Raw genomic sequence first — 15,702 nt, 5'->3', positions numbered from 1 at the left:
TATCCGACTCATTTCAGAGAATCGGTTCTTTTGAACAATACATCTCAAAGAACCGATTCAATCCGGCAGAGTATTATTGGACCAGTGCGCTTCAGCTTTACTGCCGACAACACACCCTGCAAAAAAGTAGCTTTGGATGGAGGGGAGCAATAGAGGCAAAGGAAATTGGAATAGACACTATTGCATGCTGTAAATATAGTAAATATGGAAATAAAAGACATTTTATGTAGGAAGTAGAAAAGACTTTTTTATGTAGGAAATACTCTGAGAAAAGGATAGAACTACAGAGGGCATCGAATAATGGATTGAGCTTAGAAACTTTTTGAGTCTGCCTGGCACACAATATATAATATATAATTAAGGCTGTCATGACTTTTCCGAAAGAAACTCAGCTTGTAAACAGGATTATTATTTTAGAATATATATCCAATTAGTTCACACTTCAGTCCTGCAGATGGCGGTAATGTACTTCGTTTGCAAACCGCCAAATAAAAACCACAGAAGAAGAAGAAGAAGCAGCAGCTTTACTGCCGAGTTCATCAGCTGGACAACACCCGCTGATTCAGGTGAGAAAAACAATCTCCCTAAATAAAATCTTACTTTTTACTTTGAAATTTACCTTAAAATACATATTTTGAGTTTACAGTTTACGTCAAGAAGAATGGATTATTTTTCCGTGACTGTAACTTAAATGCATGATAATAATGAATTGCTTGTGCTCTCACCGCATGTCACTTTTTTTTTTTTTTTTTTTTTTTTGGATAAAGTTGCGAGTGACTGCTACAAATTATTACAGTTTACAGGTCAATTAACAAACAACAACCCTGTTACCTGTTAACCGCAGCAGAAATCTTCAAAGCTCATACCCGGAGTGTGTTTTGTGAGGGTCTGTTAGCCTGCTAGCCCGTGACATTTACACTTCACCCGTCTTCAGTGTTGTTTTGGAGATCGTCCAGTGTCCGCCCTCTGCCCCTGCTGTGACTCCCTCCATCAGCTGTGCTAAACTGGCGGTTGTGTGGATTATGAGATCTGATTTAATCTGTTATGATCTGGATGTGGCTAGTTTAGCGTGTTAGCCGCTAGCGTGAGAGTATCTCTGATGGGCGTCAACATAAACACATCTATTTGTACCTTTATTTTGAGCTGTTTATTTCAGTCTTTGCAGTTTTGCTGCTTGCTAAACATTAGAATTGTAAACGTATCGATTCTTGCAAATGTTTGGCTTTCTCTTACCAGTATTTACTATGGTAAGTAAAGTTTCCCCCAAAATAGTAAATTAATAAAATCTGCATTTGGGATCTTTTAAAGTTAACACGTTTTCAAAATCTTTCGTTGCTTATTATTTTTATTCCGATTAGCATACATCTTTCTTTTTTAGAATTCCTATAATAATTATTGTTATTATTATTGGGCTGTAATACCAGCATATTTGTTTTATTTTAGTAGTATAATAATAATAATATTTACTTTAGTAATATAATAATGATACAGCAGTAACTATGAAATTACCATGTTAAATGTCTAGCTTGTGGATTTTGATTTGAAAATAATAATAAAATGAACTCAAAAATGAAGCAAGCACTTCTAACAAAGTCATTTAATTAGCAATTCTTTAAATGAATTGATTCAAATAGAAATATTTAACATAACTGGACTCCACCTTGGTTTATGTGGGTAAAAAAATGCCCCTCAAAATGAAAGTTTGGGGGCAATTATTGCACCTAATTAAATGATTAACGTCTGATTCTGCATTGTGGTCATTTAAGTTCATTACAATGTTGTTTTGGTTTTGCAAAGCATCACCTGTTTTTACTATGAATGCACTTTGTTTTTAATAAATATGATTGAAATTTCAAGTTAATTAATCTATTTGTAATTTTGTTTTTACCAATAGAAAAAAAAAAGTTCTTTTAGACAAGCTGAAGTTGTATGTTGTGTTTTTCACAGAATTTTTGAGCTGTGTTATCAAGATGGATGCTGACAATGAAGCCAAAGGTATAGAAACTATGAGTTCCTGTTACTTTGAAAAGCAACCGTGCATTTTTCACATGAACTATACCATGCATAGTCTGTATAGCTTTTGAAATGCTGACACATTTATGAACTGGAAGGGAACATGATTTTATGTGTTGCTTAGATTGCCTTGTAAATAATTTTTTGATTCTGGGTGGTTCTCAAACAAAAGCCAGTATAATGTTTCAGTGTAAAAGTTGAAGCTTAAGCACATACCTGCTGCCGGTGATTTAATGGAAAAGATTGTCTCATAAGTTCTTTTAAGAAATTCGTGCAAACTCACAAATCTGCTGAGAGTGATATCAAAGCAGAAACAACAGCATTTGAAACAATCAGATGTTTCACTGTGCTGATTTTATGCTTTATTTAAGATGGATGTCTGTTTGTGGAAAGGACAGTGTGTGCAGTATAAACATTCTTTGAGAGTTGATGGTCATAAATGCCATTGATTTTGCCATTGATTCATTTTTTTAATGCTGGTGATGGCATGTTACTTTCAGGTAAGGTGAGCGACCAGGCGATGCAGAACCCACAAGTGTTGGCAGCTCTTCAGGACAAAATAGACAGTGTCTCACATAGTGCTTCCATCATGGACAGGTAAGCAAGATGAAACACTAAGGCTTTTCTTACAAACTAGAGGTTGACCGATAGTGGATTTTACCGATACCAATAGCTAGGTTGGACCACACTGGCCGATACAGATTAATCAACCGATAGTTTTTAAAATGGATACTAAATGAAAACTAAAACAGTACTTTACTATTTTTAAAAAAGCAGCAGCAGTACTGAACCATACTTTGTAAATGAATAAACATGTTAATATTAATCATTATATTGATCATTAAAGTTATTTCATAGTTTACTAATGTTAAAAAAATAAAATTTAAAAATGTAGCCTATTAGTTTTAGTAAATGTTGAAATGAACACACAATGACCAATACTTCTACAGCTTTCATTAATATTACAAATAGACTCTTACTGTTAAGTATTACCATTTAATTTCAACATTCATGCTTAAAGATGGCCATCTTTAAATAGCTACAATACACAAGGCCATAGCATTAAAATTACTTACATAGGTTATTGATATTGTATATGTTCTCTCACACTTTATTTGATTCTATTTTAGAACACTGCATGATTATTTAATCAAAATTATATATATATATATATATATATATATATATATATATATATATATATATATATATATATATATATATATATATATATATCTATATACTAATAACTTGGAATCATAGAGACTAACAGAGCAAACAACAATTTTGCACCTCATTGTTTTTATTTCTGGTCATAGCATGGTAATGTTTTTTTTTTTTTCTTCCCTATCTAAACTATTTCTTAACTGGATTTGGCTCATATTTGCTGTGTGAATTTTAAAACTGTGCATTGCATTTTTATGCTGCTGTAATATAACCATCTTTCTAAGGGGGAAAACAGACCATCTTCCTGTACCTGAAATCTGTCTCTGCATGTTAGGTTATAACATAGAAGTCAGTCCTAATGCTGTGTATGTATGTGTCTTTGTGTGTGTCAGCTTGCCGATGCCCAGAGAGAGGGCACTCACCCGTGAAGGCTAATCGCTCCTTGAGTTTGGTTGTAGTTGTAGTGGTCATGAAAACGATGACACAGACAACAGTATTTGCACAAAACAGCAATAATCCATTTGTGTGTGAACACTGCAAGACCAAGCATAAGGCTTGTGGAAAGGGTGCTGGCTAGAAAGCAATTTATATTTTTTAAACCAAGCAGTCAGCTTATTAAAACTGATTCTGTGATTGCAGCACACACTTCATAATAAAATCTTTGCTGTTTGCCTGAAGCATGTGACTCGAGGTATCAGAGGTTAAGCACAGTTTGCGATGTGATATGAACAGGGATCTTGTATCTTATGTTCTTACTTCAAACCCATCTGTTGACCCCAGAGAGAAGGGAAATGTGCAGTACCGGACACCCATCTGCTCACACAATGTCTGTCTTCTCTTCCTCTCCCAACTTCTTTCCAGCTTGCCAAAGTCTGTGAAAAGAAGAGTCAATGCCTTAAAGAATCTTCAGGTTAACAGCACGCACATCGAAGCCAAGTTTTACAAGGAGGTGCATGAGCTGGAGAGAAAGTATAGCGCTCTCTATCAGCCGTTATTTGACAAAGTGAGTTGGATTTTCGTGTGTGTGTATATATACGTATGTAGTCATTTTACCATTATAATATAATATGCGTTATATATTTACATATGCTACCATACTTTTTTTTTTTTTTTTTTTTTTTTTTTTTAAAGAAATTAATACTTTTATTTAGCAAGTAAACTTTCATTTCAGTCAACAGACTAGTGAAAGTTTTTGAACGAAAAATCCTGACACTGGCCGTTGGTCCACTGTACAAGCATACATATTGATGTGTACAAGGCTGCACATTCATGAGACTCTATTCGCGTCACAATTTACTCTGACTCACGCCATAAAAAAATAAAAGTTGTGAGGAATCAAGATTGATAGGCCAAAAAAAATTGAAAATCTAGAAATCGTACAAAGTAGGATATTAACTTGGAATAGGCTATTTAGATTACATTTAAGGAGGTGTGCATTATGCCATAAAAAAATTAAACAATTGAAAAGGTGGCTTATTGTTGAGTGTTATAGGCTAGGCCTAGTTCTAACACATATTTTGGCTTTAGTCACATTAATGTCACAAATTATGAAAGGCTTGAAACTTACATTTAATAATTTGCTTATGTATTTCAGCAATTCACACATTTATTCGTTATCTAGCCTTTTTAAACACATTTTATTCCAGTATACAGAGCCCATGACATGCCGAAAATTATGTCTGTGAATTAAGAATTTTACCACTTTTTACCGTTCCTTTGTATTAATTAAAACGTGTTTAAATAATTAAACCATTTTTTTAAAATAGTAATACTGATAATAATACGGTTTAGCAGACAGAGTTTGGGCGTGTGGGAGATTGGGGGAATCTGTAAAAAATTAATGCCCCTCACGTAAGATTTTTCTAGTTTTTATTCAACTAATCACACATTTATATTAAATCAACACAGTCTACTAATCCATATGAGCCTTAATATATTCTGCGCTCAAGCACACACATTAAGTTTGCCACAAAGCACAGGCAGAAGTAGCCTAATAATTGTGAAAAAGAAGACATTTTATTTATTTATTAATAAATTAATGTTTTCTTGTCGACTGCAAGATGAAATTCATGGTGCTGACTCTCATCTTCACACTGGACGTGCCTTTAGAGAGAAATGCAGCCTTCACAGATTACTTAATCAGGGAGTATTTGCTTTCGTTTTGAATTGGTTCGTTTAAAAGTAGACTTTTTATGCTTTCTGTATAGGCCTATATATTTCTCATTTCTCATTTTCTCATTTCTTATGTATGTGAGGCATCCCAAATTTAAGTTATTTCATTATCAGGGAAAAATCCAAGTGATCGCGAGGGCACCTCCCTGTCATGAATCCGCATTTATAATTTTCCCCAAAAACACTTGAATATGAATAAAAATAGAGCACATTTCTTTTAGGTTACAGTATGGGATCCGCATTAAAAATAAATCTCCACAAGTCTACAACCGAGACGGATGCAGTTATAACCTGTAAATTGAAGGCTATTTGATGTTTTAAAATGATCTAAGATGTTCATGCTCCAATTCGTTGATTATTAGTTGTTCTTGATCAAGATTAAACCGATGTATGACACTCATAAACTTGTTTTAATAAATCTCTTTTGCATTAAATGATACAAATACAAAACAGGTTATGTTAAATATTATTGTACAAATAATTATAAAATGCTATAGACTGCAAATAAGATTGCAGTTTTAAATGTTTCAAATCTAAAATATGGTGTAATACTGTGTAGCTTACAGTAAATATAAGCACAGGCTCATAGGCTTGACATTTATCCTTCTTGAATTCTTTCTGAGAAATGCACATAAGTTCATAAGTAGGCTACTAAATTTTAATCTGTGAATATTAAATAATTTAACTACAATGTTTTTCTTTAATTTTCTCCAACTGCAGTCGTGAAATGCAACACATTGGCAAGGCAAAGCTGATGGCTATTTGCGAAAATGCTCTTTTGTTTGATAACTTGTGATTAAAGCGCCACTCAGTGGTCAAAAGCTGCGAATGCACTTTGCAGACATGGCGGCGGCGGCGGCGGTAAAAAGCTCACTCTGGTTGACCACCTACTGTATGTCGGGGTGGGGAAAGCAGCACCGTTTTATCATACTAGATATGTTTGAACGTTCTGTTATAATGCAACTCTTTAAATAAATGCTGTTCTTTAGAACTTTCTATTCAGTAACAAATCCTGAAAAAAATTATCAGTTTAGTCAGAAAATATTAAATATCAACTGTTTTCAACAGAAATGTTTCTTGTTATCATCAGACAAAAAAAAACCAACCCCAAACTTAGAATGCTTATGATCTCAGACAGTGCTTAAAGACTAATGTAGTGTTGATAATGACAGACCCACTGAAGATAGGTCCAAGTATGAAACGAAAGATGGTCTGATTAATGTAGACCTTGGATTTTCTGTAAACAGAGCTCTCGGGTAAAGTGAGTGAAGAGAAAATTCAGAGAATTCAGAAGTGATGGACTCAAAAAAAGAGATTTCCTCTAAACCAAGAGAATGCATACTTTTATACAATAGTTTTAGAAAGTCCCTGAAAAAGAAAAAAAGTTTAAAGGGGTCATATGATTTTGCTAAAAAGGACATTATTTTGTGTATTTGGTGTAATGTGTTTATGCGGTTTAAGGTTAAAAAGCACATTATTTTCCACATATTGTACATTATTGTTTCTCCTCTATGCCCCACCTTCTGAAACGTGTCGTTTTTTTTTTACAAAGCTCATCGGTCTGAAAAACGAGGTGTGCTCTGATTGGACAGCTATCCAGTGCGTTGTGATTGGCCGAATGCCTCAAGCGTGTGACGGAAATGTTACACCCCTTGTCATACTGTGATGCGTGTCCCGGTCAGAACACCGGCGAGACAAGACAAAAACAATAAAACCCATTACAAACGAGCCATTTGTTGCATCCAGTGGGGACATAATTACAGAATATAATGACTTATACTGTGTTTTTTACGTGTTGCGTTGCTTCGCGCCGCATAAACATAAAACCATGTCTGCATTTGTGATCGGAGTAACAACAAACAACAAGCTCTACTCTACACCAGCGGTTCTCAATTCCAGACCTCATGCACCCCAGCTCTGCATATTTTGCACGTCTCTGTTAACACACCTGATTCAGATAATCACCTTGTTAGAAGTGAGCTCCGTGCATGAACTGTGTTCCCATTGACATGGTCCATGTTCATTACTCCCTACTCCCTGAGCAGGGGAAATCTGTTGAAGTTACCTCACTTTGGAACATTCATTCATGGATTTGCGCTGCGCAACGTCTTCACACACGGACAAGTGTGACATCATATACCTCTGTTAATAAATACAATTTAAATTCACGTCTTGCATACTTCAATGCACTTTAAATGGAATGGCGGAATTCATGGCGGAATATCCTGTGATGTTCACTTCGCAGGGCACTTACGTTCGAATAGAACAAATGCAGGTTATGTTAAATATTATTGTACAAATAATTATGAAATGCTATAGACACATTTTGCATATGCATTACAAAGTGATGTTGTAATAATTTAAAATATTTTTTTTTACATGCAGTGATACAAAATTAAACCAAACAAGATTTGCAAAAAAAAAAAATGTAGGCCTAGAAATAAGAATAGATGATGTAACCCCACAGCACATCTCTTGCTCGTCGCACTCAGCATCATGCGCGCTGCGCAAATCTTGCACACTGATACACTCCTGCATTCAAATGTGGCTGCACTTTTATTATTGTTATTATTATTTATTATTATTATTATTATTTTTTTTTTTTTTTACTTAAATTGTATGAAAGCAAATAAAGAAGGCTCCCTTTAAATTGCTGAAGTTGTCAATTTAATTAAGCTTTTTATTATTATTATTATTATTATAATTATTATTAGTATTATTATTTTTTTACATCGTGTGCTCTTTGTAGATTATAATGAGAGAACTTCAGTTCAAGTATGAGGATGTTTTATTAATCTGTCGCTTCTTTTCACTTTCAATGATTTAGCTAAATCGTGGCCAGGTTTAATTTATTCTTTTCTTGTTTTAGTTAGGCCTAAATGATGGGAGTGAAATTATACAGTGCCTCTCGTTTTACTAAAATAAAGGAAAGAATTCATAAAACATGCAACTATTTCTTAATAAGTGTATACAAATCTTTTCCACAAGTAGTTCTGTCAAAATAAAGGACTAACAAAGTATGTGTGACATAAATGTATGCTGTTGTATTAAAGGAATTTTAAAATATAAATAAAAAATGTACTTGTGACAAATATTAAGTAATGTGAGAATATTGACATTTTGCATATAATCCATCTATGTAGACTAACCTAATAAAATAGGCTACCACTTAATGCACCGATGCAAAGTAAACGGCCATTTCTTTAGGATAATATAACATATTATTCACATTATATAAATAATACTGAACACCTGTTATATAACACATTAAATAAATAATACTCAACACCAAATGCTTCTTTTTTTTTTTCTTTTTTCTTTTTTTCTTCTTGTAGTTATAATGTCTATTATAACGACTTTTTGTGTGTTTCCAGAGAAGAAACATTGTCTCTGGAGAAGTGGAACCCACTGATGAGGAGTGTGAATGGCAGAGTGACCATGAGGATGAAGCAGCATTAGCAGTGAGAATAATCTGTCCACTCACATTGAAATCAGACAGAAGAGCAGCACTCTAAGGCAAACCTTTCTTTTTCAGGAAGACATGAAGAAGAAAGCTGCTATAGAGGAAAAGACAGAAGATGCTAATGAGGAGAAACCCAAAGGAGTTCCAGAGTTTTGGCTCACCATATTCCGGAGTGTGGACATGTTGAGTGATATGCTGCAGGTGAATCAGCAGAACATTAGATGTTCAGCAGAGACCTTCTCCTCTATTCTTTTCTGAGTAATGATTATTTAATGGTTTCTGTTGCCCTGTAACCTTGTACAGACTATACAACTTTACATTATATGAATATGAATACTGTTAGATTTCCTGAAAAGACATGGTAATGTTCAAACGCCACATAGTTTACAGCACATATGAAATGAAAAGAAAACCTATGCTATCTATAATGTTCTCTTTCTTAACAGGAGCATGATGAACCAATACTTAAACATCTTCAGGATATTAAAGTGATATTTTCTGGTCCTGATCAGCCCATGGTAATGACAATATTTGAAGTTTTTATGTTGATTTTAAAGCGAATCCTGTGAACTGAACTGAATTTTTAAACATTGTTTACACAATACTTTGCTGTACAAATCGGATCATTTTAATTGTACTTATAAATGTATTTTACTATTACTTTTTTTTTATATACAGAGCTTCACATTAGAGTTCCATTTTGAACCCAATGAATACTTCACCAACACAGTCCTCACAAAAGTATACAAGATGAAGTCGGAGCCAGATGCAGAGGATCCGTTTTCATTTGAGGGGCCAGAAATCATCGACTGTGATGGGTGAGCACTTCTCAAACAATACCTGCTCAGATTGTCAGCAGCTTTTTGCACTTTTAAATTATTCATCTCTCCCATTGGCAGGTGTCAAATTGATTGGCACAAAGGCAAAGATGTGACAGTAAAAACGATCAAGAAGAAACAGAAGCACAAAGGCAGAGGGACAGCGAGGGTCATCACCAAACAAGTGCCCAATGACTCCTTTTTCAACTTTTTCAACCCTATTAAAGGTACACAACATGACAGATGTGCTTATGAACTTATAACAGGAGAATGAGACCAGTTGGTTGAATTGTACACTGGGAATACATAAGGAGCACTGCATTGCATGGAGTGATAATTCTCAGTATGGTTCTTTAATATTAATTTAGATGTTTTCATACTGTAGGTTTATTCTTTTACTAGTTCATGAAGTCACCAATATTTCCTTTCTTTTAGTTTCACCAGATAAAGAGTTGGTGAGTATTTTCTCTTTATTCTTTCTAGTTTTAACTTGTCCATAGTTTGGCATTTATTTGGCCTGATGTCAGTTATATATAGCTTTTGAGTGTCAAAAAATAAGTTGTTGTCTGCCTTATCCAGCATTATATCTTCTGATAGACACGAGTGGTTAGTTATTAGTTTACTTTTGAATGTTTAGAGAACCTTTTTTGAGAGAAATGATCAGACTTCATTTTCATCTTCACCTTATCAGAAAAGTTGTTCTTTTGCTTTGTTCAACAGGATGAGGATTCAGAGTACACTTTAGCCACAGATTTTGAAATCGGCCATTTCTTCAGGGAAAGGATCGTTCCGAGAGCAGTTTTGTATTTCACAGGAGAAGCTCTGGAGGATGATGAAAGTGTACGTCTTTTCAAATGACTATTTCTTGTCTTATGCTGTCTGTGCTTCAGCAGAGTAATTGCATCCATTTGTTTGTGTCTGCTTATGCAGTTTGATGAGGAGGAACTGGATGAGGGTGAAGAGGAGGTGAGTTCACCATGCTGTATACATTGTTGAAGATTGAGGAGTCAGTGTTTTGTGAAACTTCACAGTTGAAATCCAATCATGTTTTATATGATATTATGTTCAACTGTGTAGAGTAACTCTGTGTTTTGTGTGAAATAGGACCAAGATGAGGAGGATGAGGATGATGAAGAGGAGGGAGATTCCAAGGTCAGTGTGAATTTAGATCATAATTGAACTGAAATGTAAGGAATTACTTCATTGTCTTTTTGTTCAGTGTTCCTCAGTCAATGTAACTAATGATTTTCTGTCTTTTTTTTTTTTCTTTGGATAAATGTTTGTAGTATATTTGCATGTTTGATGATTAATGATGATTGTGGTTGTTCTCTACCTCCTGTTCTGCCCTAGTGACAGGCATAAGTCATTCTCACCTCATACATTTCTAGGTAAGAAAGAAATGTCATGAGTCCATTCTAACCTTTGCCTTCACACGTCCTCTCAGCCTCTTCCCTGTCCTTATGTCTGCTATCCCATCCCCACAGCACCCCCGTGACATTATACCAAGCCATTTGTTTCATATCATTAAGGCCTTGCCCAAAACCTCAGTACAGGACTGTAACAGAAAATAGAACAGAACAGAATCAAAGCTGCTGTACTAGAGAATTTTGGACAAGGTCATACCATCCATTTTGCTTAATGTGTCTTGCTTAATAGTTATTGATGGTATTTAGTAGGTCAAGTACTTTTCCAGCTCAAATATGTGGCATCCTCTTTTGAATGCATAATATCTTGATAGAACTTCACATCCCCCATTCAGGTGATAACCCAGCACCAAGCATAGACATGGAAGAATCCTGAAAAAAAAAGATCATGGTTTTCAGAAAAATAATAAGCAGCACAACTGTTCTCAACATTGATAACAATAAGAAATGTTTTTAGCATATCCAAATGATTTCTGAAGGATGTTGTGACACTGAAGACTGGAGTAATGACTGCTGAAAATTCAATATTTTAAATATAACAATATTTTACAATATTACTGTTTTTACTGAATTTCTTATGGGGGGTTCAATTTAAAAAAGTTCTTATTTTAGTTCAATTTATTTGAACTAAAAAAAGACAAGTAAACAGTCAGCAATAAAATAAGAATAGATTAATGACAAGCAATGGCACAAACAAATATAATAAGAAGATACAGCTAAAATTAAAAGTTTTTTCAGGTAGGTTTAACAGTAATATTGAGGTACAGAAATACCACAGAAACAGAATCATCTATTTAACTTAAAATAACACTGGTTAATCTTCAGTGTATAAATAAACATTAATGACAGACAGCGGCAGGTTTATTTATGCATGGCTCAAATGGTTACACATACGTTTTTTTTTTGTCAACTGTTTACATGAATACTCATCAAAACGGGCACTTTGACATTTTTGTATGTATTTGGCCGTTTTACACACAAAGGCGCGCGCTCTCAGATGTGTCTCTGTGCGCGTGCTTTGGGTGTGAGGCGGCTCACAGAAAGGGTCTCAGTCACAGAGCGCACAAGTACTGAATTTAGCACTTGAATGTAAAATTGTAAGACTCAAAAGCACGTGCAAATGATACATACCGTCATCTGTCGCGAACGTCTTTCATGTTGAAATATTTGTGAGAATTTCCCATGTTACAAGTGCAGAAACTGCGGGAATCAGTAGAATTATGCGCAATCCCACTCCGAAATTCAAGCCCTGGAACTGCTTCAGACATAGCACGTTTTCTTTCGGTGGATCAGGCTGTGGTGAAAGACGCTTTTTCCCATTTAGTGATAAAGATGTATCTACAGTACAAAAGAGTGGTGATTCACTTTAGATTCCCTGATGCTTTTATCTTAATTACTGACTGCATTCACATTGTTGGTGCCTAGAGAGATCCGTCAGTGTAAATGTGCTTTCATGAAGCCACTCTTCTGTGATGAAGATACATCTCCCTCTCTTTCTCCTACACTCCTCCTTCCTCAAGTTGCAGATACTGTATCAAATTATTGAATAAAATATTTCTCTCTCGCTTTCCCCATCCCTATCTTTTATGCTGTTGTTGTTGTTGTTGTTTCAGACTGGGAATCCTCAGCCTGCAGAGTGCAAACAACAGTAGCTTGGATCACTCACTCCTGCCACTGTCAAACCCCATCAGCTCACCTAGAATCAGCCCTGTAGTGTGGCCTACATTCCCTGATGAGCACACCATCCAACAAAACAAAATATGATGATGCAGTACATTGGTAAACTAGTTTTTTATCCAACAAAATTTGCTTACTTTAAAATTCAGTTGCTATATTACAACACTATAGATAAATTGGGCAATTCCAGATTACAGTTGGGCCTCAGAATGTAGATATATATACATAAATAAATGTAAAACTATTTTTTAATTCATGATTTAGACATGTACAGACATAATGACTTCAGATATCTCATTGCATAGCCAAAAAAAAACGTTGACTTGCAGGTTTGAAACAATCTTGCAAGCATTGTGTTCGCATTCAAACAGGTGAAATTTTAGGCCTGAATAAAATAAATGGGATTGTATTCTAACTTCCTGTGCACATCTAACCTTTGTGAAGGTTGCTTGTATTTAACAAATAGTTTTTCTTCTCACTTTTGAAGTGTTCGGTGTCATGGGCATAACCATTTTTTACACAGCATATCTATTTATGTATTTTTTTTTTTTAACAAAACTGCATGTTTATGCACTTATTTATGGAACTGCTAGCCAGCTAGCCAGTCCAACTAATGTATCAGTGATATGTTGCAGGCATCAAGTAATTGTGTTTAATCATATCTGGCCTCTTTGCAATATGGACATCTAACATTTTCATTTTCACCCGACATTCTCTTGAAGATCATAATAAAAAATAATAAATGAATAAATCTCTGCAATCCACTACATATGTATGCTCAATCGATGTAGTCTCATTTATATATATATATATATATATATTAGTATTTAAATATACATTATATCCATAATGCTGGAATTGCTCAATTTAGATAGTAAGGAGTCAAAGACGATATGGCAAAAGTCCAACTGCAGATGATCACATAACCTGAAAGTCACATTTTATGTGATCACATCCTCAAGATACAACATCACATCCTCGACTGAATTAATTTATTTTGTGACTTGATCTCATAGGTTACTCAGGGTTTTTTTATGCCAAGATGACAGTGTGTGAGTATCCAGCATTGTGAAACTGATATCTAACCTGCTTAATGTTCTCTTTTCTTGTAAAAGAAGGAAGACTTTTGAAATGTAGTTTTAGTTATAATGGAGTTATTTATAATATATCTTTACCATCTTTATATTATTGTTTTGAACTCTGTTTTGGTCTTGTGCTTCTTGTTGGATCCCTGAGAGAATAAGTTTTGCTGATTTATGTACTGTACCCAGTTGATTATAGCCCCTTTTAGCATTTTAAAAATGTTTTTGCTGTACTGCCCAAGCACTTACCAAAAAAAATAAATAAATTAAAGCCCATCTTTCAAGTTGAAGATCCCTGTGAATGAACGTGTAGATAAATAGTGTAGGAACTCGATTTGCGTGAAGAAATGAATCATAAATGTGCATTAAATAAGTTTTTTAAAAGAAATTGTGAGTAAAATTACTTCCGCTGTTAAAAACGCTCTGATCGGAAGTGACGCAACGGCCGGTAAATCTCATCTCTTCGTAATGGAGTCAGACAGTGAAGAGGTTGCAGTAGGGGTTGATGTCAACTCTTACGATGGGCCATTGCCCTATAATTATAAGCCGCCTAGGCGAGAGAGTGGTCAGGCAGAGTTAAGGGGAAGGGTAAATGGACAGAGGAGAGAGATAGAGTTGTGGTGTGAGGAGAATTGGGCAGGTGTCTTGGTGAGTGACCACAGGCTATAGCTAATTGTGGCTAACGTTGTCTCCATGTTTATCACATTGCAGTATCTTTAATAAATCATATTTAGCAATATTGCTGTCGACTTTGTTGTTTTTCAAGCATCCATGTAGATTGTCACCATCTATGGCAGCAACATGTGTCTTAAAATGTTTAATTTAGGTCCCAGATTTTAAATTAATGCTGTAGGCTGTAGGCTATAGCTTGCATCTGTGACGGTCAGCTAGTCTGGACAGGGATGGAAATGCTGTGCATTTCTGCACAACATAGTTTATCTTGAAATTTTGTAGAAATTGCTAGCTGATTTTTAATCAGTAACTGCTTTCAGACCTAGGTGTCTGCATGTTCTGCTTCTGCGGATGTCAAGCGTTTGGGCCGTATATCTAAACAACATAACCGGCCAGCTGGAATTCCGAACTTAGCCGGCTGTTATACTACTCCCCTCTTAGTATTTCCGACGGACATTATGTAAATGAGCTCGCATGTACTGCGGAGTACGTGTATAAAAGCAGTTAGTGTTCCGGTTAGGACGGGAATATGCTGTTCATGTAAATAGTCATTGTTGCAAGGATCTTTTATTGTCACGTGGAGGGATACTGGGTGTAAAGCATGCAGATAAATGCATCTAATTTACAGCCTATACTGTGCAGGGGGTGTGTCTTTTTACAGTGCATATTTACCTAAGCTTTAGGAAGTAAGTAGTCTACATGTCGTTTCTTACAAGGTTTTAAACCAACCACTAGAGCTACAAAGAGGGAAGAAGAGTGAGTTTATCTTAGCACATTTTGTTTAACAGGTGCTTGTGTGGTAGATGTGAGGCTATGCCATCAGCAGTGGAGAGTGTGTGCTGTAGGGAGGTCGATGCCTATTGGTCCCTTGTCCAGAACCTAGATCCCCCAGAAGACATTACCTGCCTCACACTCCATCAAGGGTTTGAAGCATCCTGTCTGAATCCTTTTGTGCTTCAGATAGCATACATGAACTTCAGACAGGAGCATGGCCCTCTCCAAGCCAGCAGACCAGAGTATGTTTTGAGCAAAAATTATTTCACACTGCAATTTAAAGAACCAGCTTTTCTACACCAAAATAGTAAATCCTGTTAAGCAGGTTTTTAAACTCAGTGGTTTCCATATACTTACTATAAAAACAACTTTGGTGTTGTGTAGTACAGTAGAATACCAGCCAACAGGACATGCAATATTTACCATTGGAATTGTTTACT

General features: G+C 35.2%; 1 protein-coding gene across 3 annotated transcripts; it reads left to right on the top strand.

The window, feature by feature from the left end:
- Positions 1–448: 448 nt before the first annotated feature.
- Positions 449–14,551, top strand: LOC109104036 (nucleosome assembly protein 1-like 4). Of its 3 annotated transcripts, XM_042760104.1 has the most exons (15): positions 449–566; positions 1,948–1,995; positions 2,514–2,610; positions 4,042–4,183; positions 8,727–8,813; positions 8,888–9,016; positions 9,262–9,333; positions 9,494–9,633; positions 9,715–9,860; positions 10,069–10,088; positions 10,354–10,473; positions 10,564–10,599; positions 10,738–10,785; positions 10,984–11,021; positions 12,671–14,551. In XM_042760104.1, exons 1-14 carry the CDS (start codon positions 455–457, stop codon positions 10,984–10,986), a joined length of 1,200 nt encoding a protein of 399 aa, XP_042616038.1. In that variant the 5' UTR covers positions 449–454; the 3' UTR covers positions 10,987–11,021; positions 12,671–14,551. The 3 variants fall into 3 exon arrangements, with proteins under 3 accessions (XP_042616038.1, XP_042616037.1, XP_042616039.1); XM_042760103.1 differs by lacking the exon at positions 10,984–11,021; XM_042760105.1 differs by lacking the exons at positions 10,354–10,473; positions 10,564–10,599; positions 10,738–10,785; positions 10,984–11,021; positions 12,671–14,551 and having other exon boundaries at positions 10,019–10,088.
- Positions 14,552–15,702: the final 1,151 nt, after the last annotated feature.

Source organism: Cyprinus carpio, chromosome A7, assembly GCF_018340385.1.
Source record: "Cyprinus carpio isolate SPL01 chromosome A7, ASM1834038v1, whole genome shotgun sequence".
Taxonomy (NCBI): Eukaryota; Metazoa; Chordata; class Actinopteri; order Cypriniformes; family Cyprinidae; genus Cyprinus; species Cyprinus carpio.
The sequence above is the reverse complement of the archived record's forward strand: the minus strand, read 5'-3'. Positions and strand labels throughout refer to the sequence as shown.